Below are 24,143 nucleotides of genomic sequence, written 5' to 3'. Positions count from 1 at the left end.
CAGCGCTGCACATGGTCAGAAGAATACGAGTGGGAAGCAGGATAGTGCACATTTTGGAGGGAAGGGTCAGGAAACAGGATAGTTTTTACAGTTAGTAGTGACGGACACGGACAGCCCTTTATCTTGTGGGGATGATAGAGTAAGGGTGACAGGTCACAGCATCTGGTAAGGTGGCAAATGGGAAATTGACTATTCCGACCAGAAACATCACCTGTCATTTTTTTGTCGAGAAGCAGCCTGACCCACTGAGTTACTCCAGCACTTTGTGTCTATCTTTGGGATAAATCAACATCCGCAGTTCCTTATCATGCCATGAGGAGTGGGAAATGCAGATTGAGAGGATCAGGAAAAGGCAGCGAAGGGATGGAGGGTTGAAAGACTTAGCTAAGCATTTATTACTGCAGCAAAAAACGTAACAATGCCCACTAATGGAAGGCACAAGGACAATGTGATCCCCGTTCACTCTAAATCCCTTGTGCTCCAGAAGGAGCATTATAAATAAAAATTTGTTATCCGCTCCAATGCAGGAATTGTATTCGCCTTGCAAGATTGATGTATGATTGGATGTTTAGATTTCAAGATCTATTGTCAATTATCAAAAATTATTTTCTTGTAATGGATCAGCCCGTGAAAGCTGAAAATCTTTCATTGCAGTTTTCCTTTTTGTTCGATGCAACTTTACCACATCAAAGTTTTTATTGAAAGCATCCTTCCGTCAGTAGTGTGAATACATTGTACCTGCTTCATAATCGTATTTGCTTTTTGATTCTTTGTAAAGTAAAAGAAAAATGGCCAAAAATGTGGCTGAAAGTATAAATGTGAGTTATGCTCCATATATAATAATAATAATAATAATAATAATAATAATAATACATTTTATTTATGGGCGCCTTTCAAGAGTCTCAAGGACACCTTACAAAAATTTTGCAGGTAGAGAAAAAACATGTAAGGGGAATGAAATAAATAGTAGAGACATGACTAGTACACAAAGTAAAGACAGAATTCAATACAAAACACAATAATAAGGCAATTAATGCACAGATGAAAAGGGAGGGGGACGTGGGGCTAAGGATAGGCAGAGATGAAGAAATGGGTCTTGAGGCGGGACTGGAAGATAGTGAGGGACATGGAATTGCGGATCAGTTGGGGGAGGGAGTTCCAGAGCCTGGGAGCTGCCCTGGAGAAGGCTCTGTCCCCTAAACTGCGGAGGTTGGACTTGTGGATGGAGACGAGATCGGCTGATGTGGATCTGAGGGACCGTGAGGGTTGGTAGGGGGAGAGGAGGTCAGTGAGATATGGGGGGACCAATCTATAATTATAATTATAAACCTTAAGGCAATGACATTAAGTAAACTTAAGCTTTATGTTCTGGTACAATAATATCCTGCAATTGCCATCTAGTGTACTTTCTACAATAGTGGACAGAAACAGGTTTGCCTTGAAGCCATCGTTTAATATACACTATCAGTGCAATTAGCTTTCCAAAAGGACTTATTTTTACATTTCACTTTTTTGGAGTGTTATGCTTCATTGCAACACTCCCCAATTCCCTAGTGTCGAGTAAAAACATATTTATAAATTGAATTGTTTTTGGGTTGCTCATTTATCCACTCAAGTCAAAAATGGCATATTTACCAGGATCTAAAGCATTTGGATGACATTTGTGTGCACAAGCTGGAATTCCTGTTTTCATGAAGGACCATAATTTAGCTGTGATAAATATGTCAATGAATTTGGTTATAACTTACGGTGAAGGTGAACTTTGCTGTACTGTTTCAATGTGATCATTTATTTATAAATACGGGAGAGTAGTCTGGAATATAATAACACTTGCAGAAATATGCCATAAGGCAATAATCTTTTGTTTTATTATACATTGATGTGAGGAAATGAACAACATTGTTGGTTTAATTTATATTGCAAGTAGTGATGAATATTCTTTTCAGAAAATTACATGAATTATTCTAGCTCAAGGGTTCAGTTATTTCTTAAAAGACAGTTTATGGTGTTGTGTATATTTTACAGATTCTAACCCAGATTGCACTGCACATTTTCATGCTCAGCTTTGCATGTTTCAATAACCTGCAATTTTGTGTAACTTTTTATAAAGATAATTCATTGTTAGGATATTTGTAATGCTAAGTCATATCTGTTGTGAATTATATACTACAAAAAATAACAACAGAAAACTGTTACATTGAGTATTAAAATCAATATTGTTGGCCATCAACAATAGCAATGAGTATTATTTATGTAGGTTGGCTCATGAACATCTCAGATTTTTTTTGAAAGGTTTAAGCAGACAAACGAGAATTGAGAAGTAAATGTTATAATTTAACACTCCCAGATGACTGTGAATGAATCAGATGACTGACAATTTCTGCTCCTAACCTGATGCTTCAAGACACAATATACTCCCCAATCTTAAATAAAATAATTCATTCATCATTCCAAATGATATTCACAGAACATTCCTTAAATGTTTTATTGCATTCATTGTACCAACTATCAACAAATTACTCTATGTTATTGCATTTACATCATGCTTTTGTTTTGCCACATTTTTTTAGCAACTGTAATTTCCAAGGGTTTCTAAACAGACAAAATATGTTAATTGAAATTATTTCTTTGGTTACTAATGGATCCTTTATTAAATGGATCCATTGAATTATCTTTAATTACTTGACGCCCCTACCCTCATCCAAAGACTGTGCTGATGTAATTGAATGTAGTATGAACATTCATAGAGTGCTGGAGTCATACAGCACAGAAACAGGCCCATCAGCCGAACTTGCCCATGCGACCAAGATACCACATCCAAGCAAGTCTAATTTTGCCTGCATTTGGCACAGATCCCGCTAAACCTTGTACTTGTCCAAATATCCTTTAAATGTTATAGCACCCACCTCAACTACCTCCTCTGGCAGCTTGTTCCATGTACCCAACACCTTATGAGTGAGAAAGTTGTCCCTCAGATTCCTCTCTCACCTGATACCTATGCCCTCCCATTCTTGATTCCCTTACACTGGGAAAAAGACTTTGTGCATTAATTCACCCTGTTCCTCTCACAATTTTATATACCTCTGACTATTTGGTATATGGCCTTTTCATCCGTAACTCTGCTGGTGTTAGTTATTTTTTATTGATTTCACTCAAAATGTGAAAGTGAATGTTAAAGGTCTCCCAACCTAGAAAAATCTACCAATAAAAGCTACATTAGACATTTTCATGCAATGGATATTGTACGTTTTCATGCAATGGATATAGTCATTAGTAGTGAGGCTAGCATTTAATACCCTTCCCTTTGCCATTGCGAAGGCAGTGGTGAGATTTCTAGAAATACTGCAGACTTATAACATAGACACTCCCACTGGAGAGAGCAGCGTGTGTCTTTAACCTTATACTTGTTTTCTGCAAGTCAAGTTTCATTGAATAGCCTGGCTACAATTTGTCAACTTGTTTATATGGTGCGAGAGACCTAATTTGCACAAATACGCAAGGCACATCTCTGATTTGCCACGTGACTTGATTGCCTGAAAAGAAGCTTATTGAAATCATTCCATAAAGAGTTAATGCAGACACTGATGTGTGGGAAGGAATTACAGATGCTGGTTTATAGAGAAGGGAGACACAAAATTGTGGAGTATCCCAGCAGGTCAGGCAGCATCTCTGGGGAAAAGGAATAGGTGACGTTTTGGGTCGGATCCCTTCTTCAGACTGAAAGATAGAGTTGGGGAGGAGGGGGTGGGGGGAACTGGAGCCGACAGAACAAATCTGAGCCAGCAACATATGACCTCAGGAAGGGTGGAGTCCACAATGGCCCATTGTTGGCTTGGGAAGATGTGTTGATGAGAGGTATACAAGCAATGCCAACAGTGGAACTGGTAGGCCAACTGGAGTGGGGGAGACACTTAATGCAGATACTCAACCTGCTTGACAAGGCAAGGAGACGGTGGGTTTGGGGGGGGGATGGGGCTGGGTTGGAGGATGGGTAATGGGAATTGGTTAAAACTACCCATCATTTGGTTGACATATGATGTTGTACTACTTTAAAAATAGGCACTCTTCACAATGTTTTCCTCTCACTATAGTTTTTTTTAAATGCGCTAATTTTAGTATTGCCATTATTTGAGGTATTATGGAATCTTTGATTAAGAAGTTGATAAAATAGTCCGTTTATGTATGAATATTTGAATTTAGTCTTTCAAATTTCAAGAATGATTGAACAGTTTGGAATTCTGACAGTGTACAGAGAAGCAACAATTAAATGCTGGTATTCATGGAGATAATTGTGTGCAGAGGATCATGCTGACAGGTTAAAGCTGTCATCCAGCGTCTCATATTAAACAGGAACATATCATTGGAAATCTTTTGCTCAGTATTCATAGTGGCCTATTCATATTCAGAAGCAAATCTGTGCAGATTATTAACTCGTTATACAAGTGTACTGGTTTAAATTGATAATGAACAAAACTCTATGTATCTTTAAGCATATGTACTCATGGAGCTCAGGCTAAACAGATCATGTTCTGTTCACAGTAGGAATGCTATTAATCAGTTGAAGTGTGATGACCCTTACATTCTTTTTCACACAAATGAGATTTGTTGAAAATCGTATTGTACTGCTTATTATGAAACCATATCATTGGAAGTCAGCAACTCTACCGCTGCGCCACCATGCTGCCCTATAGCTGTTGGATTGTGGTGCTGGTCGGCTCTAAAGTCATCTCAGTCATAAAGTCCTTATTTCATCATGTTCCAGGAAAAGATGAAAAGACTAATTCATATTAAGTATTTAAATAATTTAAGTTGTTGAGCCTTTAGATTCAAAGTACACTGATGCTAAATCTGCGGTTCTCCAACTATGGGTCGCATGCAACCTGTTGTGATTCGAGCCATAATAGATAACAATTAATTAAAAAATAATGACAAATGATGAAAGTTGTGTGGGGGGGTATCCAGCTTGTCACATTGTAGAACTGCATCCGAGACTAACTTGGGCAAATATTATGGATGGCGGGTATATGAAACAAGCTTCCGGAGGAGGTATTTGAGGGAGGTACTATACCAGTATCTAAAATACACTTGGACAGGTGCATGGATAGGAAAGGTTTAGATTGGGCCAAACGCAAACAGATGAAAGGACTAACTTAGATGCGGCATCTTGGTTGGCATGGGGAAGTTGGGCTGAAGGGCCTGTTTCCGTGTCATGTGACTCCATGACTCTGTAACCACTGCTCTAATTGCATGCTACAGGATATTGAGGTGTGGGCAATTAAAAACGAAACTGGATTCATCGACTTTAATGCAACCTAATTTGGCAACAGTGTTCAAGGTACAAATTGAGCACATGGAGTCCAAGATAAATATCTACCCCAAGGATTCTGAGAATCTTTTATTAAAACTCAATTTGTTTAATGCTGTTGCCTTAATAGCCATCATTAGTTTGATCAATGATTGATTCAGTAGTTAAATGAAACACCTCATTTTAGATTAAGTCTATTTTTGCCACTAATTGAAATTTCAGGTTTTAAATGTTATTCCCCATTTTTGAGTTCCTTCGCACCTTAATTCTTTATCCCCCTCTCACTCTGAGTTGTATGCCTGTAGCTTTCTAAACTGCTTTAATAATGCCCAATGTAAGCATGAGGAATAGCGCCTTGTCTTCCTGCTGGCATACTGCAGCTGGCCATTTCTGTCAATTATATAACTGTATTTTGGGCTTATGTTTTCTTGCTCCGTGCACAGCTTGATTTGCTGAAAATGTCCCACAACCATACGATTAGCAGTGTACAACATAGACAAAAAGTGTCATCTGTGTCTCTAGCTCCACAGTAAACCATTTGGTATCACTCTACCAGAAATATTTATTTGCGTTTTCCACACCTTGCCACTTCTCTGCGGGCCTGTCCCACTTACGCAACTTTTTCGGTGACTGCCGGCACCCGTCATAGGTCGCCGAAAATTTTCAACATTTTGAAAATTCAGCGGCGGCCAGAAAGATGCTACGACTCTTTGGGTGACTGAGGAGACTACTCACGACCATACAGGCCTCACTCTGCGACATGTTGCCAGGGTGTCGCATGTATGGTCGTGAGTAGTCCCCGCACATTAACACCATCCTACACCCACGAGAGACAATTTTTAACTTTACCAAGCCAATTAACTTACAAACCTGTATGTTTTTGGAATGTGTGAGGAAACCGAAGATGTCGGAGAAAACCCACGCAGGTCATGGGGAGAACGTGCAAACTTCTACAGACACCCGTAGTCGGGATCGAACTCGGGTCTCCGGCGCTGCATTCACTGTAAGGCAGCAACTCTACCGCTGCGCCACCGTGCCCGCCTTCTGGAGTTCTGGAGTCTCCTACTCTGTTTAGATTGGTTGAGTTCAGTTTAGTTTAGTTTATCGTTACATGAAGCCTGTGGCTATTCACCTTATCTACGCCTTTCATAATTTTATATAACTCTAAAAGATCTGTTCATATCCTATGCTCCATGTCCCAGCCTACTCAGCCTCTCCTTATAATCCAAGGATAAATTATTGCAATTATTTCTATGTTACCAATTATTTTTTGGCTGTCATGAAAGATAAGGCATTGGACTGTCGAACAGCTAATCTGATCATTTATTTTTAATCAACTTTGTGATATTTGAATTTTGCTCCTCGTGATACAACGATGTGAACCTGCTCTCTGAAAGTGCTTTTGACTTACCTGGCCAAGTGCCAAGCAATCAGATTGCTGACGAGCCACTTAAATTATACTTTTGATAATCGAGAAATTATTGCCTAGCATAAGCCTGAACAAAAATTAACAGCAGCGGATCCCTCTTGACATCTAATTATTCATTGCCTCCATCTTATCATCTTTTGTTTCACCACATGCTATATATTTTTTACAAACCGGTTAATGTCATGTAATTCTAATGAAAGATCACGTCTTTCTATTTCAATCTTTCAATTCTAGTGTAAGGTAGAATTTGAAAGATCAACTCTCTCTATCCTGATCTATTGATTTATTTCTTGTATTTTCTTTTATTTCAGATTTTCAGTATCCACAGTATTAGTTTACATTGCAACAGAATTTAATGGTTGTTCAGTACTGAATTACTAGTACATAATGTAATTAGTTACCTGCAGAATAAATATACGTAACTGTGGGTTAGAATAGTAGTAGTTCACGTAATACCTAATGTGGGCATATTTGATGCTGCCAGTCAGTGCCTCAAATAGAACTCCTACTTGATAGATAGATAGAACATTTTTGCAAGTTATATTTTAGCTGTCTTTGTGTTGACAGCAAATATATTTCAGTTCTGATGAAGGATCGTTTTGGAGGATCGCTGAATATAAACATTGACTGTTTCTCTTTACACTGATGCGACGACTTGCTGAGTTTTGCTGCCATTTTCTGTCTTACATTGAAGTAAAAATTTTAGGAGCGAGTAATTATGTTTTCAATATTATTACCAAATCTTTTCTAATTGTACATTTTTATATTGCAGGCTGATCAACTTATGTTTGCCTTGCATTTTGTCCGTGGAATGCACCCAGATCTATTCCAAGAAAATGTAAGGAAAAAAAACTAATCTTCTTTTCGGTAATGGATCGTTTTGATGCCCTTCTTATTGGGTACTTAGTTTAGTGTTTTGTTTGGAGATACAGTGTGGAAACAGGCCCTTTGGCCCACTGAATCCACACTGACAGCAATCCCCATACACTGGCATTATCCTACAATTTACAATCTTTATAAAAGCCAATTAACCTATAAACCTGTACGTCTTTGGAGTGTGGGAGGAAACCCCCTGGGAAAACCCATGCGATCACGTGGAGAACGTACAAACTATGTACAGACAGTGCCCGTAGTCAGGATTGAAACCGGTTGTCTGTCGATGTAAGGCAGCAACTCTACCACTGAGCTATTGTGCCATTGAAATAGTATCAGTGTCCATCACCTATAAAAAGTTGGAGAATTCCAGCAGAGAATATTGACATTTGGCCCATTATGCCTCTACTGTATGCAATTTTTTTCATGTTCTTCCACCAATCCCTGAAATACATTTTTATTTTATTTCTCTCATTTCTTGCTATTGCTTGTTATGGTCCAGCTTCAATAGTATCAACTCATTCCATGATTGAATAATCCATGGTTAATGTTGGATTTCAAATATCACCCTCAGAGCTTCTATCACAGCTAAATGTATGCCTTTCTGTTACCCAATCATCAACTGGGAAATAAATCTTTCTAGCTCTAACTTTCTATATTTATTTCAAATGTTAAATATGTTAATTATGTGATTCCAAGAATCTCTTCTCTGATGCTTAATGTTTTGTTTTCATCATATCTATGATACTGCCACCTTAATGCTGAATATTTGAATGGCCAAAGTGAGCTCTCGGTTGTAAATTACTGTTGGCAGTCCAAAATAATACCTTACTGCAAAAGTTTCCATCGCGGTGTGTGTTTTAGACACATGAAAGAAGAGGAGCCATTCCTTCTGATAGATTTATTCTGCTTATGTCAGCAACTTGTAAACTGATGTTATGTGGCGTCAATATTAGCTGTGAGGACAAATATTACCACATTTTTTTATTCCTTTTTGTTTCTTTTTGTGCTCCCAACTATTATATTGATAGCTTATCTTTAATTCCATGTGACTTTTGTAAGAAATGTAAAATGTAAGGAGCATCTGTATTAATGCTTAGCATATAGCAGCAAACAAGAATGTCTGGTTCTTTTACTCTTATCAGTTTATAATTGACCAGAATTAATTTTAGTTTTTCAAGATTGTTTCTTCTTTCCTGCAATTATGTATTTGCTTCAGAAATTTGTGCTCCTCCTTTATGTTTTTTATTTATCTTCTAGAATTGATACTTAGTGAAAGACCATGTAGAATGCATAATTGTATGTTTAATATCTTTTTTTTAGGAATGGGATGCATTTACTGGTTTGATTGTTGGAGACATGCTTCGGAAAACGGTAAGTCTTCTTTAAACCGTGGGCCTTGGATCTTATTTTTGATTTTGTTCGGGCTATAGCTGCTGGCGATCTAAAAACTGAGTGCTCCATCCACCTGATAGCCCCAGTTGGGAAAGAATCTAAGGTTTCCCATCGTTTAGTTGATTAGTAAAGGACTTTAAAGGTTACAGCAAGAATGCAGGAGAATAGGATCAGAGGGAACAATAGATCAGCCACATTCGGATGGCAGAGCAGATACACGATGGGCTCAATGACCTAATTCTGCTCCTATGCCTTTTGATCTTAAGAGCTTGACCTGATCATGTAGATGTGTTGTGTGTTTGAGAGGTTAAAGGCTATTGATTCCAAACATCTTTAAGCGACTTAACAGCCCTGATTCAGCATGCCCCAATTGAGGGGAGAGGTGAGATGAGCTGATGCAATTATCTGCCTTAGACTTTGGGACAATCTCAAAGTATTGCAAGAGTGTAACATGACTATTAAGAAAGTAGGGAGAGGGAAAGACCATATTGATCCTGAGAGTAGTTAGCAGCAAAATGCTGGGAACCATTATTATAGAAATATTAACAGGGCCATGAGATAATCATAATATGTTAGGTTGTGACAAAATAAGTTTCAATGTAAGAACATAAAAAATAGCAAGAGGAGGCAATTTGGCTCTTTGACCTGCCTCGCCATTCTATAAGATTGCAGCCTATATGATTCTGTGCCTCAAGCCCATTGTCCAAAATGATCCCCACAACCTCCATTTCCCGATCTCATAGCATCTAAACCTACCAGGTGAGGACTTCAACAATTTAGTGCTCTGTGTGAAAATAATATTTTCTTCACCTCAGACCCTTATTTTGAGAGAGTGGGAAAAGTAACTTGTATTTTTTAATAGTAGAGTCAGCTCATCCGTATAATTATATCACAAATGTAGCATTGGGCACCTTCTTATTGAAATCCTATCTATGCCTATGCTGACTAAATTTCACCTGTCAATCTCTATGAGAATGTCATGTGTCAATGAGATTGAATTATTCTGTATTCTGGTGAATGTAGGCAAGTTAATATACAATTTAGACCATGTTGTATTAACTTTAGCTGTAGCTTCACACAATGACCCAAGTTAAGTTTTGAGAGAGACTTGTGAAATTTTATGAGGGCTTACGTTTTGTACTCCAATCTCCTTACGAAAGATGAGCATATCAAACTTGGCCAGAGCATTCTGTGTAATGTTTACTAGATCTCTTTAAAAATATTCTGATTTTTCAAATTAGGCTATAGACAATAAGTGCAGGAGTAGGCCATTCAGCTCTTCGAGCCAGCACCACCATTCACTGTGATCATGGCTGATCGTCCACAATCAGTACTCCGTCCCTGCTTTCTCCCCATATCCCTTGACTCCGCTATCTTTAAGAGCTCTATCTAACTCTCTCTTGAAAACATCCAGAGAATTGGCCTCCACGGCTTTCTGAGGCAGAGAATTCCATAGATTCACACTCTCTGGGTGAAATTATTTTTCCTTATCTCTGTTCTAAATGGCTTACCCCTAATTCTTAAAATGTCGCCCCTGGTACTGGACTCTCCCAACATTGGGAACATGTTCCCTGCCTCTAGCGTGTCCAATCCCTTAATAATCTCACATGGTTTCAATAAGAATCCCTCTCATCCTTCTAAATTCCAGTGTATATAAGCCCAGTTGCTTCATTCTATCAACATATGACAGTCCCGCCATCCCGGGAATTAACCTCGTGAACCTATGTTGCACCCCTTCAATAGCAAGAATGTCCTTCCTCAAATTTGGAGACAAACACTGCACACAATACTCCGTGTGGTCTCACTAGGGCCCTGTACACCAATAGAAGGACCTCTTTGCTCCTGTACTCATCTCCTCTTGTTATGTAGGCCAACATGCCATTCGCTTTCTTCACTGCCTGCTGTACCTGCATGCTTACTTTCAGTGACTGATGAACAAGGACCCCCCGATCTCGTTGTACTTCCCCTTTTCCCACTAGACACCTTTCAGATAATAAACTGCTTTCCTGTTTTTGCCACCAAAGTGGATAACCTCACATTTATCCACATTAAACGGCATGCCATGCATCTGCCCACTCCCCGAACCTGTCCAAGTCACCCTGCATTCTCATAGCATCCTCCTCACAGTTCGCACTGCCACCCAGCGCTGTGTCATCTGCAAATTTGCTAATGTTATTTAGAATCCCTTCATCAAAATCATTAATGTATATCATAAATAGCTGTGGTCCCAGCACCGAACCTTGCGGTACCCCACTAGTCACTGCCTGCCATTCTGAAAGGGACCCATTAATCCCTGCTCTTTGTTTCATGTCTGCCTACCAATTTTCTATCCATGTCACTACCCTATCCCCAATACCATGTGCTCTAATTTTGCCCACTAATCCCCTATTTGAGTCATTCTATCTTGCATTACCTGTTTCCTTCAAGTCATTTGACCTGTCTACTTCACAGGTTTGTGACCTCCTCACAGTTCACTTCCTCAACAAGCTTTGTCTCATCATCAAATGTAGATATGTTATTCTGTGCAATTTCTCTATGCCAATTGTATAAATTATGACTGACTGAGAGAGCTATATTTATCATCGGAATACTCTGTTAGTATATAGTAACAGTCGGTCAATCTAAAAGGGAAATTGTATTTCACATCTAACAATCGAAAAGTTACTTCAGGAAATAACTTGGAGAATAGATAGAGTAGATATAATATGTAGAATGTCAAAAGACATGTAATAAGTGAAGGAGGAAATAAAAAAGGTACAAGAATGAATTTGCAAGGGATTAATGTATTAATGTCGGATCAGGGTGGGGTATACTAATATGCTAGAGCACGCTCGGAGAAGGAGGTGTGAAGGGGCACTCAAGAAGGAGGTGGGGTTGGGGCTCTAGAAGAGCATTAAGGTGGGTGTCCCCAGCTTGAAGGGTTTATCCAAGATTATTGAGAGAGGCAAGTGAAGAGATTGCTGAGGCCTTGATGAAGATATTTATCTTCTGGGTCTGCATCCCAGGGTACTTAAGGAAGTGGCTCTAGAAATTGTGGATGCATTGGTGATAATTTTCCAATGTTCTGTAGACTCAGGATCAGTTCATGTGGATTGGAGGGTAGCTAATGTTATCCCACTTTTTAAGAAAGGCGAGAGATAGAAAACAGGGAATTATAGACCAGTTAGCCTGATATCGGTGGTGGGGAAGATGCTGGAGTCAATTATAAATGATGAAATAGAGGCACATGTGGATAGCAGTAACAGGATCGATCCGAGTCGGCATGGATTTACGAAGGGGAAATCATGCTTGACTAATCTTCTGGAATTTTTTGAGGATGTAACTAGGAAAATGGACATGAGAGAGCCAGTGGATGTAGTGTACCTGGACTTTCAGAAAGCATTTGATAAGGTTCCACATAGGAGATTAGTGGACAAAATTAGGGCACATGGTATTGGGGGGTAGTGCTGACATGGATAGAAAATTGGTTGGCAGACAGGAAACAAAGAGTGGGGATTAACGGGTCCCTTTCAGAAAGGCATGCAGTGATTAGTAGCTCCGTACTGGGACTGCAGCTATTTACAATATATATCAGTGATTTGAATGAAGGGATTCAAAGTAACATTAGCAAATTTGCAGATGACACAAAGCTGGGTGGCAGCGTGAACAGCGGATGCTATGATAATGCAGGATGACTTGGACAGGTTGGGGGAGTGGGCAGATGCATGGCAGATGGAGTTTAATGTGGATAAATATGAGGTTATCCACTTTGGTATAAAAAACAGGAAGGCAGATTATTATCTAAATGGCGTCAAGTTGGGAAAAGGGGAAGTACAACGTAATCTGGTGGCCCTTGTTCATCATTCTATGAAAGTAAGCATGCAAGTACAGCAGGCAGTAGAGAAAGCGAATGGCATATTGACCTTTATAACAAGAGGAGTCAAGTATAGGAGCAAAGAGGTCCTTCTGCAGTTGTACAGGGCCTTAGTGAGACCACACCTGGAGTATTGTGTGCAGTTTTGGTCCCTTAATTTGAGGAAGGACATTCTTCCTATTGAGGAAGTGCAGTGTAGGTTTACAAGGTTAATTCCCGGGATGGCGAGACTGTCATATGCTGAGAGAATGGAGCAGCTGGGCTTGTACACTCTGGAGTTTAGAAGGATGAGAGGGTATCTTTTTGAAACATATAAGATTGTTAAGGGTTTGGATATGCTAGAAACATGTTCCCGATGTTGCTGGAGTCCTGAACCAGGGGCCACAGTTTAAGAATAAGGGGTAAGCCATTTAGGACGGAGACGAGTAAACATTTTTTCTCACAGTTGTGAGTCAGTGGAATTCTCTGCCTCAGAGGCTGGTGGAGGCCGGTTCTCTGGATACTTTCAAGAGAGAGCTAGATAGAGCTCTTAAAGGTCAAAGATAGCAAAAGGATTTGAGTATAGGAGCATGGAGGTTCTACTGCAGTTGTACAGGGTCTTGGTGAGACCACACCTGGAGTATTGCGTACAGTTTTGGTCTCCTAATCTGAGGAAATACATTCTTGCCATACAGAGAAGGTTCACTAGACTGATTCCTGGGATGTCAGAACTTTCATATGAAGAAAGACTGGATAGACTCGGTTTGTACTCGCTAGAATTTAGAAGATTGAGGGGGGATCTTATAGAAACTTACAAAATTCTTAGGGGGTTGGACAGGCTAGATGCAGGAAGATTGTTCCCGATGTTGGGGAAGTCCAGAACAAGTGGTCACAGTTTAAGGATAAGGGGGAAATCTTTTAGGACCGAGATGAGGAAAACTTTTTTCACACAGAGAGTGGTGAATCTGTGGAATTCTCTGCCACAGAAAGTAGTTGAGGCCAGTTCATTGGCTATATTTAAGAGGGAGTTAGATGTAGCCCTTGTGGCTAAAGGGATCAGGGGGTATGGAGAGAAGGCAGGTACAGGATACTGAGTTGGATGATCAGCCATGATCATATTGAATGGCGGTGCAGGCTCGAAGGGCCGAATGGCTTACTCCTGCACCTATTTTCTATTGTCTAATGTTGGGCGAAGCGATCGCCAAGCCTACCCTTGGTCTCACCGATGTAGAGCAGCTGACACCTATAGCAGCGGATGCAATAGATGAGGTTAGAGGAGGTGCAGGTGAACCTCTGCACCTCCTGCACACTCTGTCAGAGGATTATCTGTTGTATGTGACGTCTGGTAGGCTGGACGGTGAGGACAAGGGGGACCCTGCCCTTGTTACAAGGGGGGGATGGGGAGTGAGAGCAGAGTTACCAGGTATAGAAGAGACCCTGGTGATAGTCGAAGAGGGGAACCCCCGTTCCCTAAAGAATTAGGACATCTCCAATGCTCTGGTTTGGAACACCTCATCCTGGGTGCAGATGCGGCATACATGGAGGAATTGGGAGTAGGGTATAGAGTCCTTATAGGAAGCAGGGTGGGAAGAAGTGTAGTTTAGATAGCCATGGTTTTGTTCCTCCAATTTGCGCAGGGCCTCATTCTGGCCATGGAGGAGACCCAGGACAGAAAGGTCGGATTCAGAATGGGAGGTGTAGTTGAAGTGCTGAGCCACCGGGAGGTCAGGTTGGTTATTGTGAACTGAGCAATGTTGGGCGAAGCGATTGCCAAGCCTGCGCATGGTCTCACCGATGTAGAGAAGTTGATACCTGGAACAGCGGATGCAGTTGATGGGGTTGGAGGAGGTGCAGGTGAGCCTCTGCCTCACCTGGAAAGACTGCTTGGGTCCTTCATCCAAGGAGTCGAGGGAGGAGGTAAAGCGGCAAGTGTAGCATTTCCTGCGGTTGCAAGGGAAAGTACCCGGTGAGGGGGTGGTTTGGGTGGGAAGGGACAAATTGACCAGGGAGTTACAAAGGGAATGGTCTCTGTGGAAAGCAGAAAGGGGAGGAGATAGGAAGATGTGGTCAGTGGTGGGACTACTACAAACCCACTGACTCCCATGGCTATCTGGACTACACTTCTTCCCACCCTGCTTCCTGTAAGGACTCTATCCCCTACTCCCAATTCCTCCGTCTGTGCCGCATCTGCGGAATGAGGTGTTCCAGACCAGGGCATTGGAGGTGTCCTAATTCTTTAGGGAACAGGGGTTCCCCTCTTCGACTATCGATGAGGCTCTCTCCAGGGTCTCTTCTCTTCACCCGGATGATAAATATCAAATACTGGAGGGCAGCTTTAAGATGAGAGTGGGAAAGTTTAAAGGAGATGTGTGGGATGTTTTTTTTAAACAGAGTGTGGTGTTTGCCTGGAACGTGCTGCCAAGATTTATGGCGGATACAATAGTGGCATTTAAGCGATTTTTAGATCGGCACTTGAATATGCAGGGAATCTCGAAGGTACATGGAGAACATGCAGACAGAGCAGATTAGTTAATTTAGCATGAAGATAGACCCAAAAAGCTGGAGTAACTCAATGGGACAGGCAGCATCTTTGGAGAGAAGAAATATGGCATAATGTTTGGCACAGACATTGTGGGACAAAGAGACTGTTACTGTGCTCTACTGTTCTATGTGTGAAAGAAAAGGTATGTGTTTGCTGCATAGCTAATCAAGTTAGAACTTGAGGGTGAACAATAATAGGAAATTGAATCCTCTACTAAATTTGAGATGGATGGATTGAGACAAAGCTGGCTTATAGTCTGCACTTGAGGAAGGGATATGGTCAGAATTGACCCCTCGACATTAAGTGATGTAAGGGTGTAACTGAGACCACCAGGGTCCCTGGAAAGAATGTGAGAGCTGCGATAGCCAGAGATAGTCAGTTCTTACCTTAGTCTGATCGGAGCATTTCTTCGCCCCCAGAAAAGACCCCTCAGGACCTGGAGGAGGTGGAAGTTGCAGGCATGGGGGGCTTACACAGTGCTGGTGATATGAGAAACAACTGATCACAAGCTGATCTTGATTGGATCTGTGACGATAAGAGAATGCTTGTACATTGGATGAAGATATTATACAATGACTCCGATTATGTATAAAAATGTCAAGCTTTGTACCATCAATGAGAGTGTGGGCCTCACCTCAAGATGAACAGGTCCTCTCCTTCCTGCAGCCGGAAGGTTGATTTGAAATAAATGAGCTTCTGCTTGACCTGAGAACAGATGTTGTGAGTGACTCTTCATTCCATTACAATAGGACGAAAAAAAATAAAGACTCAAGAGATTATGAGTAATGTATTAGCATGGATAGGAGATTGCTGAAATTGTAGAAAAGGTCAAACAAGTCCTTGGCAGGCAAAAAGTGAACAATTTTCAAAAGCTAATATTAAGGGAGAGGTTGAGGTAGAAAATGGAAATCAGGCATTACAAAGCTACCATTGGCAAGATATTTTAATGACTGTGTGAAAACATTACAAATGATTGAATGCAGCCATTGAAATTGATAAGAAACAATGTTTTTTTGACCCGAGTGCTTGCAGGCAAGGTTCTTAATATATTATAGGTATTTGGTAACATTTGTATTTTCGATTTTTATACAAGACTAAATGGCACAGAAAATCTATGGTCCTGCTTTTATTTAAATACATACATGCTGGTGAGATTGGCATTACTCCTCTAAAGTTCATTCACAAGGACTGCAGGTGGGACATTAACATTCAGCCCTCCAGCGATGGGACATAATTGCAATCTGACCTGCTGCAGGAACGGAAAGCCCATTCTTTTCACCAGGGATCCTAGTAGACTCGGGAAAGTACATTATTATCTCCCATGACTTTAATAATTTTAGAATCTTAAAAGTTTTAATTTAATTTATTTTTGGTTGTTTTGTTTTCAAATTTTAACACCACTTGCAATAACTTTTAAATGTCTCAGATGAGGTATTTATAACTCTCATACAAAAGTCTCTCATAAAATCGTTTGACTGGAGGTAAAGATCTGCCCCAACCTTGCCTCTTGTTAAAGGCTGCAGCCAATCCAGAAACATCCTCAGCTGATCCCTGGTCAAGCAGGGTCATTGAGATAGACCTTCTCCAACCAGCCTGGGTAAGAGATTATAGGTGGGTACGGAGGGGAGCTGACTGGTAATTTGGTCACTGATGTCCTTAGCCCCCTGGTGCACTGTCTGGTATGACCTAGCCCACCTGAAGAGAAAATGATAAGCTGTGACCTATTAGGGATTTTCTTGATGAAAGGTTTTGATAGAATAGGAATTCCCCCCCCCCTCCCCCCCCCAAGAGCGAGCAGTTCAATCTTTATGGTAGAAACAGATGGAGTCATTGAGCATTACAGCACAGAAACAGGCCCTTTGACCCACTAGGTCAGCATCAACCATAAAGCATCTCATGTTATCTTTAACCCATCTTATCTTCCCCACATTCCCATCATCTGGAGATGTCTGAGACGTTTCATTCATTTGAACCCCCCTCCCAGAAAAGATGGTGGAAGGTGATTCCATAAATAATCTTATGGACTGGCCAGTACTTTGGGGTGAAACAATCACAGGGTGCAGACAAAAACTATTATGGGAATGTACTTGATTGCCGTTTTTATAAGATAACAAAAGCACAATGGGTTGATTAGCCTCCATCAGTGCTCTCGATTTCTACAATTGTTCCTTGATTTTAATTTTCTTGTAAGACTTTGACATTTGATTTTTCTTTATTTTAGGATAGTCAAAAATCCAAACGTGAATCAATTCCATCTTGGATTGATCAAGAGCGGGTTGCAGCCGTTACACTCTTAAAGGTACATCTTAAAATTACATTTGGAGGAATCAGATTTCACTTGCATGGTTTTATGTGAAGTCGCAATCCTGAGCCTTCAATGCTTGTCTTAAACTCATGTTGTAATTAGAAAACAAATTTTAATAGACATCCCTGTAATCACACCATTTTGCCGAAATTTGCCCCTTTACCTAATCATTGAATTAATTAAATTAAGATGGGTTTTACATAAAAACATTAACATTCTCGAGTGTTTCTTTGTGGCTTTCAAACATTTCGATGTTTTTTGTGAATTTTAAAATATGTAATTCAATCTCAAATTATGCAAAGTTTTTTATGCAAGGTTTAAATTTCCTCGCATTTCTCTGTTTTTAATTTAGTTTTATTGGCTGTAACATTCAGCCCAGTATAAGCAATTTAACACCACTTATGATGGAGCATTCAAAGGTTAGATTGACCTTGGGCTGTCGCAGGTGGCCAACTAATTATTATTCTAAGGTATTCAACATTAGTTGCATCTTACAAGAGCAAATTTATTTATATTTCTGACAAGTAAGCAAATTCTTCTTGATGATTCAGTAGATTTAGCCATGGAATAGATGAGCTTTGCAAATAAAACATTTAACCCTGAATCTGTGCTGAGTTGGTTGATTTAGCAACTGGCAGTAGTGCTTCAACCAGGGAGATGAGAGGAATTTCACTGTCATTCTGATCCTGGTTTGATTCTGCTTCTGATCAGTATCTTTCTAATTCTATTGAGGAAATGTGCTTATTGTTTCAAGGCTGCCATAGCTGCAGTTTTTGAAAGAAACCTGCCATATTTGTGACCATGATTTACATAAAACAACAAAAAATAAAAATTATATCTATACGTCATTGTTTCACTAAAGGTTGGTGCAACATGGTACACTCTGACATAGGCATTTATGTTGTACTTCATCCAGCGCAAGAAAAAATGGCTGTTGTTAGCAACACAGAAGCTATCCTTACCCTCCTCTCTTGCTTTAACATTTGCAGGCAGGAGATAATCTCGGAAACTGCCTATGCTTTGTAGAAAGCCTTTACAAATGTGCAGGATTTGCTTCCCGTTATCAATAAATCATCTCATAGATCAGAATTCCCTATATAACGGGTGTTTGATTGGCATAAGCATGCAGGGAGACTCTCCGCTGAGTGTTTCTCAGATTTTTAGGTATATCCGTTTTTAAGTACAGTTGAGACAAAGGCAGTGATAAAGCTGATAAACTGCGATGTGGTTATGTATAGGTAGTGCCAGCGGACAGGCCCCCACATCGGTCAGGGCACTATTCTCTGCAGTGGCCACAGGCTGCCACATTTTGGCTATCCTGCGACTTACAATTTGCATCTTCCTTCATTCTTATCTTCCAATTTTAAAGGCAGTAACCAGTTACAACCTAATGCCGTACTTATCTGAATATTCTTGGGATAACTACAGAGACAAGGGGCTGCTGAGGATGGTTGACTCAAAAAGGACACAAAGGTCTGGAGTAACTCAGCCGATCAGGCAGCATCTTTGGAGAACATGGGCAATTGACATTTTGGATCGGACCCTTCTTTAGACTGGGCTATGGAGAAGAGTCTGAAGAAGGGACCCAACATGAAACATCAACTGACCCGACAATCTGAAGAAGGGTCCCGACCCGAAACATCACTTGTCCATGCTCTCCAGAGATGCTGACTAAACCACCGAGTTACTCCAGCATTTTGTGTTCTCTTGACATAACCTTGACATCTTCATAAGTCAGTGTTGAACTATTAGGTCTCCTGCTCGTGGCTCTTTGAATAACTTAGCTTGGTCTTGTCCCATCATGCTTTGTTGAGTTATATTCACAGTTTTAAATAATGCAGAGCATACATTCAGGGCTGCAGCTTAATAAATTGGTAGCTTTACACAATCAAAGCATCCTCGATAAAGTCACAGTTAATAGAATATTACTAGCTTTTTGCTTATGGCCAAAACATTGCTAAAGCCTATCTCAGTAATGAAGCACACCCAAGAAAAATCCCTAACGTGCTCTTAGAACCTATATTTTCAATGAATTTATTTTTTAAGCTACCATTGCAAAGGGATTAGTGACAGAGTTTGGAATGGAGATGCAAGGAAGTGCAGATGCTGGAAGATTGAGCAAAAGACCAATTGCTGGAGTAATTCAGTGAGTCAGGTAGCATTTTTGGAGGGAATGGATAGGCGGCATTTCTGGTTGGGATCCATCACATCCATTCCTTCACCAGATATTGCCTGACCTGCTGTGTTAATCCAGAACAGTGTGTTTCACTGTGCAATAATGTAAGTAGCTTAAGTTTATTTTTCACGAAAACAGTTTGTGTTAACATTGTTGAACTTGATCATTAAACATTCAGCAGAGAAACTTGAGTAGTTCCAATATGCTGTCCGACCTGCCGCTTTCTTACTGCTTTATTTCTACTTTCTTAAGCATGCTTGGTGATGCGTTTGTATTGAAGACCTGTTTCATGTTTAGATTGGTCCTGGTGGAATCCATTTTATTTTTATTATACCCAGCAGATTATTTTCAATGTCATTATTTCCAGGAAACCACATTATTGGTCTGAATAGTTTAGAAAGCGCTTGTTTTGTTAATGTGTCGGAAAAAGTCATACTTTGCTTATTGCATTTATGTCCATTTGTGGTATAATGTAACTACACTTAAATGCATCAGCCAAAATCATCATCAAGGTCATCAAGATTAAGACCATTTGTTCATCACATCATTCTTCACTCATTCTCACTCCTGAATTTCAATACTTTCTATTTTCATGATCTTTCCATTTCATCTTAATTATGATGTCCATTTCCTGCTGTATCAACCCTGTTTGCATTAAACTGGCGACAATCAACATACATTCCTTTTGTCCTCCCTTTCAAAACCACTTTCATCATCTTTCTTTCCAAAAAAGCAACCTATGATTTTGCAAACTTTTGCCGCCATCCCTTTTCCTCTCACAAGTCTTTGTATATATTTGAATGTTATGTATCATATTTCCACTTCTTGAGAAGAGCTGATTAAACTGTCAGGAGTAAATAAAAGACACAAAGTGCTGGAGTAACTCAGCAGGTCAGGCAGTGTCTTGGGAACATGTGTAGGCGATATATCGGGCTGGGACCCTTCTTCAATAGGTTGAAGATAGGCACAAAACCTCAAGTAACTCAGCAGGACAGGCAGCATCTCTGGAGCGAAGGAATGGGTGATGCTTCGTGTCGAGACCCTTCTTCAGGTAATAGGTTGATATGGGTAGGGAGGGGTTATGGTCGATAGATGGTTGACCAAAGGCCTGAAATGAAAAGACAGAAGATGTGAAACAAAAGGATTGAAGAGTTCTGAATAGTGAAGCTAGAGGAAAGAATATACATTCTAGGTGAAAGGGGAGGGGGAGGAGAGAAATAGGTGCGAGCAGGGAGTAACATCCATCTTGACCATGATGCATGATTGTTTCTAGTCCTTCTCCCTTTGGCATTATTTGATATAGTTACTGCTGCATTGGATGATCCTTAATTCATTTGTTGATGCGCAGAATGGTGCTGCCCTTGTTAGTTTGGATGCATTAAAGCAAAGCCCTGCAATGCATGCATTGCCGAATAAATGTATGGGTTGATACCAATGTATTGGTCCACATAGACATAGAAACATAGAAATTAGGTGCAGGAGTAGGCCATTCGGCCCTTCGAGCCTGCACCGCCATTCAATATGATCATGGCTGATCATCCAACTCAGTATCCCGTACCTGCCTTCTCTCCATACCCTCCGATCCCCTTAGCCACAAGGGCCACATCTAACTCCCTCTTAAATATAGCCAATGAACTGGCCTTGACTACCCTCTGTGGCAGAGAGTTCCAGAGATTCACCACTCTCTGTGTGAAAAGTTCTCACCAAGACCCTGTACATCAGTAAACTCTCACCAATCATGGGATGGCATGCTGGCGCAGCAGTAGAGTTGCTGCCTTACAGCGCCAGAGACCCGGGCTCAATCCTGACTGTGCATGCTGTCTGAAAGGAGTTTGTACATTCTCCGGTGACCTGCATGGGTTTTCTCCAGGATCTCCAGTTTCCTCTCACAATTGAAAGACATACAGGTTTGTAGGTTAATTGGCTTTGGTATAAGTGTAAATTGTCCCTAGTGTATAGGATAGTGTTAAGTGTGCAAGGTTTGCTGGTGGATGCGGATTCGGTGGGCCAAAGGGCATGTTTCCACACTGTATCTCTAAACTAAAATAAACTAAATATCACTATCTATTTCCTTGCTGAGTTAGAATAGATAGTGATATTTAATTTAGTTTAGTTTAGAGATACAGTGATGGTATTAAAGCATTGACAGTCCGGGTATGTTGTCATTGCAAATGACATTCAAATCCACTATGACATGATATGTAAAGTAATTATAATACTCTTATGAATTTTGACATTGTGGAGGTCATCTATGTAGTGGCTATGTTCAAATAATGTACATTCCAGATTCACAGATTGTTTTACTGATGTTTGAATTTGAAAAATATCTAATGCAAATTGTGTCCTGACTGTATAATGAGGGCAACCGCACGGTAACAATCAATTTAATATACTCAAATAAGTCATATAATCTGACTCAAAATGCTGGAGTAACTCAGTGGGTCAGGCAGCATCACTGGAGAAAAGGATTAGGTGACGTTTTGGGTCAAAACCCTTCTTCAGACGCTATTCAATTTGATGAAGGGTTCCGACCTAAAACATCGCCTATTCCTTTTCTCCTGAGATGCTGCCTGACCCACTGAGCGACTCCAGTATTGTGTCTTAGGTATCTTAGGTATAAACCAGCATCTGCGGTTCCTTCCTACACAACAATTAAGTCAAGTCAAGTTTATTGTCATGTGGACGATCATGCTGAGGTATGGATAAAATTAAGATCTTCATTGCAGCAACATTGCAGGCACATCGACTCAGCATAAATATAGGCCACTGGTCAAGCCGCATTTGGAATATTGTGAGAAATTTTGGGCACAATATTTGAGGAAGGATGTGCTGGCTCTGGAGAGGGTCCAGAGAAGGTTTACAGGAATGAGTAGGTTAACATATGATGTGCGTTTGACGGCACTGGGCTTATACTCGCTGGAGTTTAGAAGAATGAGGGGGGACCTCATTGAAACGTACAGAAAAGAGAAAGACTTGGAATGTGGAGAGAATGTTTCCACTAATGGGAGAGTCTAGAACTAGAGGTCATAGCCTCAGAATTAGACGTTCTATTAGAAAGGAGATGAGGAGGAATTTCTTTAGTCTGAGGTTGTGAATCTGTGGAATTCTTTGCCATAGAAGGCTGTGGAAGCAAAGCCAGTAGATATGTTTAAGGCAGAGATAGATAGATTCTTGATTAGTACGAGTGTCAGAGGTTATGGGCAGAAGGCAGGAGAATGGGGTTAGGAGAGAGAGATAGATCAGCCATGATTGAATGGTGGAGTAGACTTGATGGGCCGAATGGCCTAATTCTGCTCCTATCTCTTATCTAAACTTACATAAATTAGATACAAGACAATAAAATGTCTTACCTCGGTAGCCATGAAATGCTTTGAGAGGCTGGTGAAGAATCACATCTGCGCCTTCCTCCCTCGGAACATGGACCCGTTGCAGTTCGCATATCGTCCGAACAGGTCCACGGACAATGCGGTCTCCCAGGTCTTGCACACCGCTCTCTCCCATCTGGACAGCCAGAAGGGGGGCTACGTGAGGATGCTGTTCATAGACTGCAGTTCAGCCTTCAACACGATAGTCCCCACCAGACTGGCCGGGAAGCTAATGGAATTGGGGCTCAACACCTCCCTGTGTGCCTGGGTCCTGGACTTTCTCACCGCCAGGCCCCAGGTAGTCAAGATGGGAGGGAATACATCGAAGTCCCTCACCCTGAGCACAGGATCGCCCCAGGGTTGCGCCCTCAGCCCCCTATTGTACTCCCTGTACACACATGACTGTGTGGCTAGGTTCAGCTCCAACTCAATAATTAAGTTTGCTGATGACACTGTGGTGGTGGGCCTGATCTCAGACAACGACGAGAAGGCCTACCGGGAGGAGGTGGCTGATCTAGCACTCTGGTGCCAGGATAACAGCCTCCTCTTGAACATCAAAAAAACGAAGGAGCTGATCATGGACTTTAGGAGGGCACATCATCCGAGGACGTACACTCCATTGAGGATAAATGGGGATCCTGTGGATAGGGTGAACTGTTTTAAATATTAAATATGGGAGTCCACATCTCCGAGGATATGACATGGGCATCACACGCCTCAGCACTCGTGAGTAAGGCAAGGCAGCGCCTTTACCACCTCGGGCAATTGAGGAAATTCAGAGTGTCTCCGAGGATCCTCCAGTGCTTCTACACAGCGGCGGTGGAAAGCATCTTGTCCGGGAACATTACCATCTGGTTTGGGAATTGCTCTGCCAAGGACAAGAAGGTTCTGCAGCGAGTAGTGCGTTCGGCCGAATGCACT

The 24,143-nt window shown here is 40.9% G+C and overlaps 1 protein-coding gene across 1 annotated transcript in view; it reads left to right on the top strand.

The window, feature by feature from the left end:
- Positions 1 to 24,143, top strand: part of LOC129698145 (cytoplasmic dynein 2 heavy chain 1) — a 395,765-nt gene that overhangs the window by 229,050 nt on the left and 142,572 nt on the right. The window contains 3 exon segments of the mRNA XM_055637055.1: positions 7,507 to 7,572; positions 8,931 to 8,981; positions 17,598 to 17,675. Coding sequence (XP_055493030.1) covers positions 7,507 to 7,572; positions 8,931 to 8,981; positions 17,598 to 17,675 — 195 coding nt within the window.

Source organism: Leucoraja erinacea, chromosome 6 (genome assembly GCF_028641065.1).
Source record: "Leucoraja erinacea ecotype New England chromosome 6, Leri_hhj_1, whole genome shotgun sequence".
In the NCBI taxonomy this organism is placed as follows: domain Eukaryota; kingdom Metazoa; phylum Chordata; class Chondrichthyes; order Rajiformes; family Rajidae; genus Leucoraja; species Leucoraja erinaceus.
This window is presented reverse-complemented; position numbering and strand designations above follow the sequence as displayed.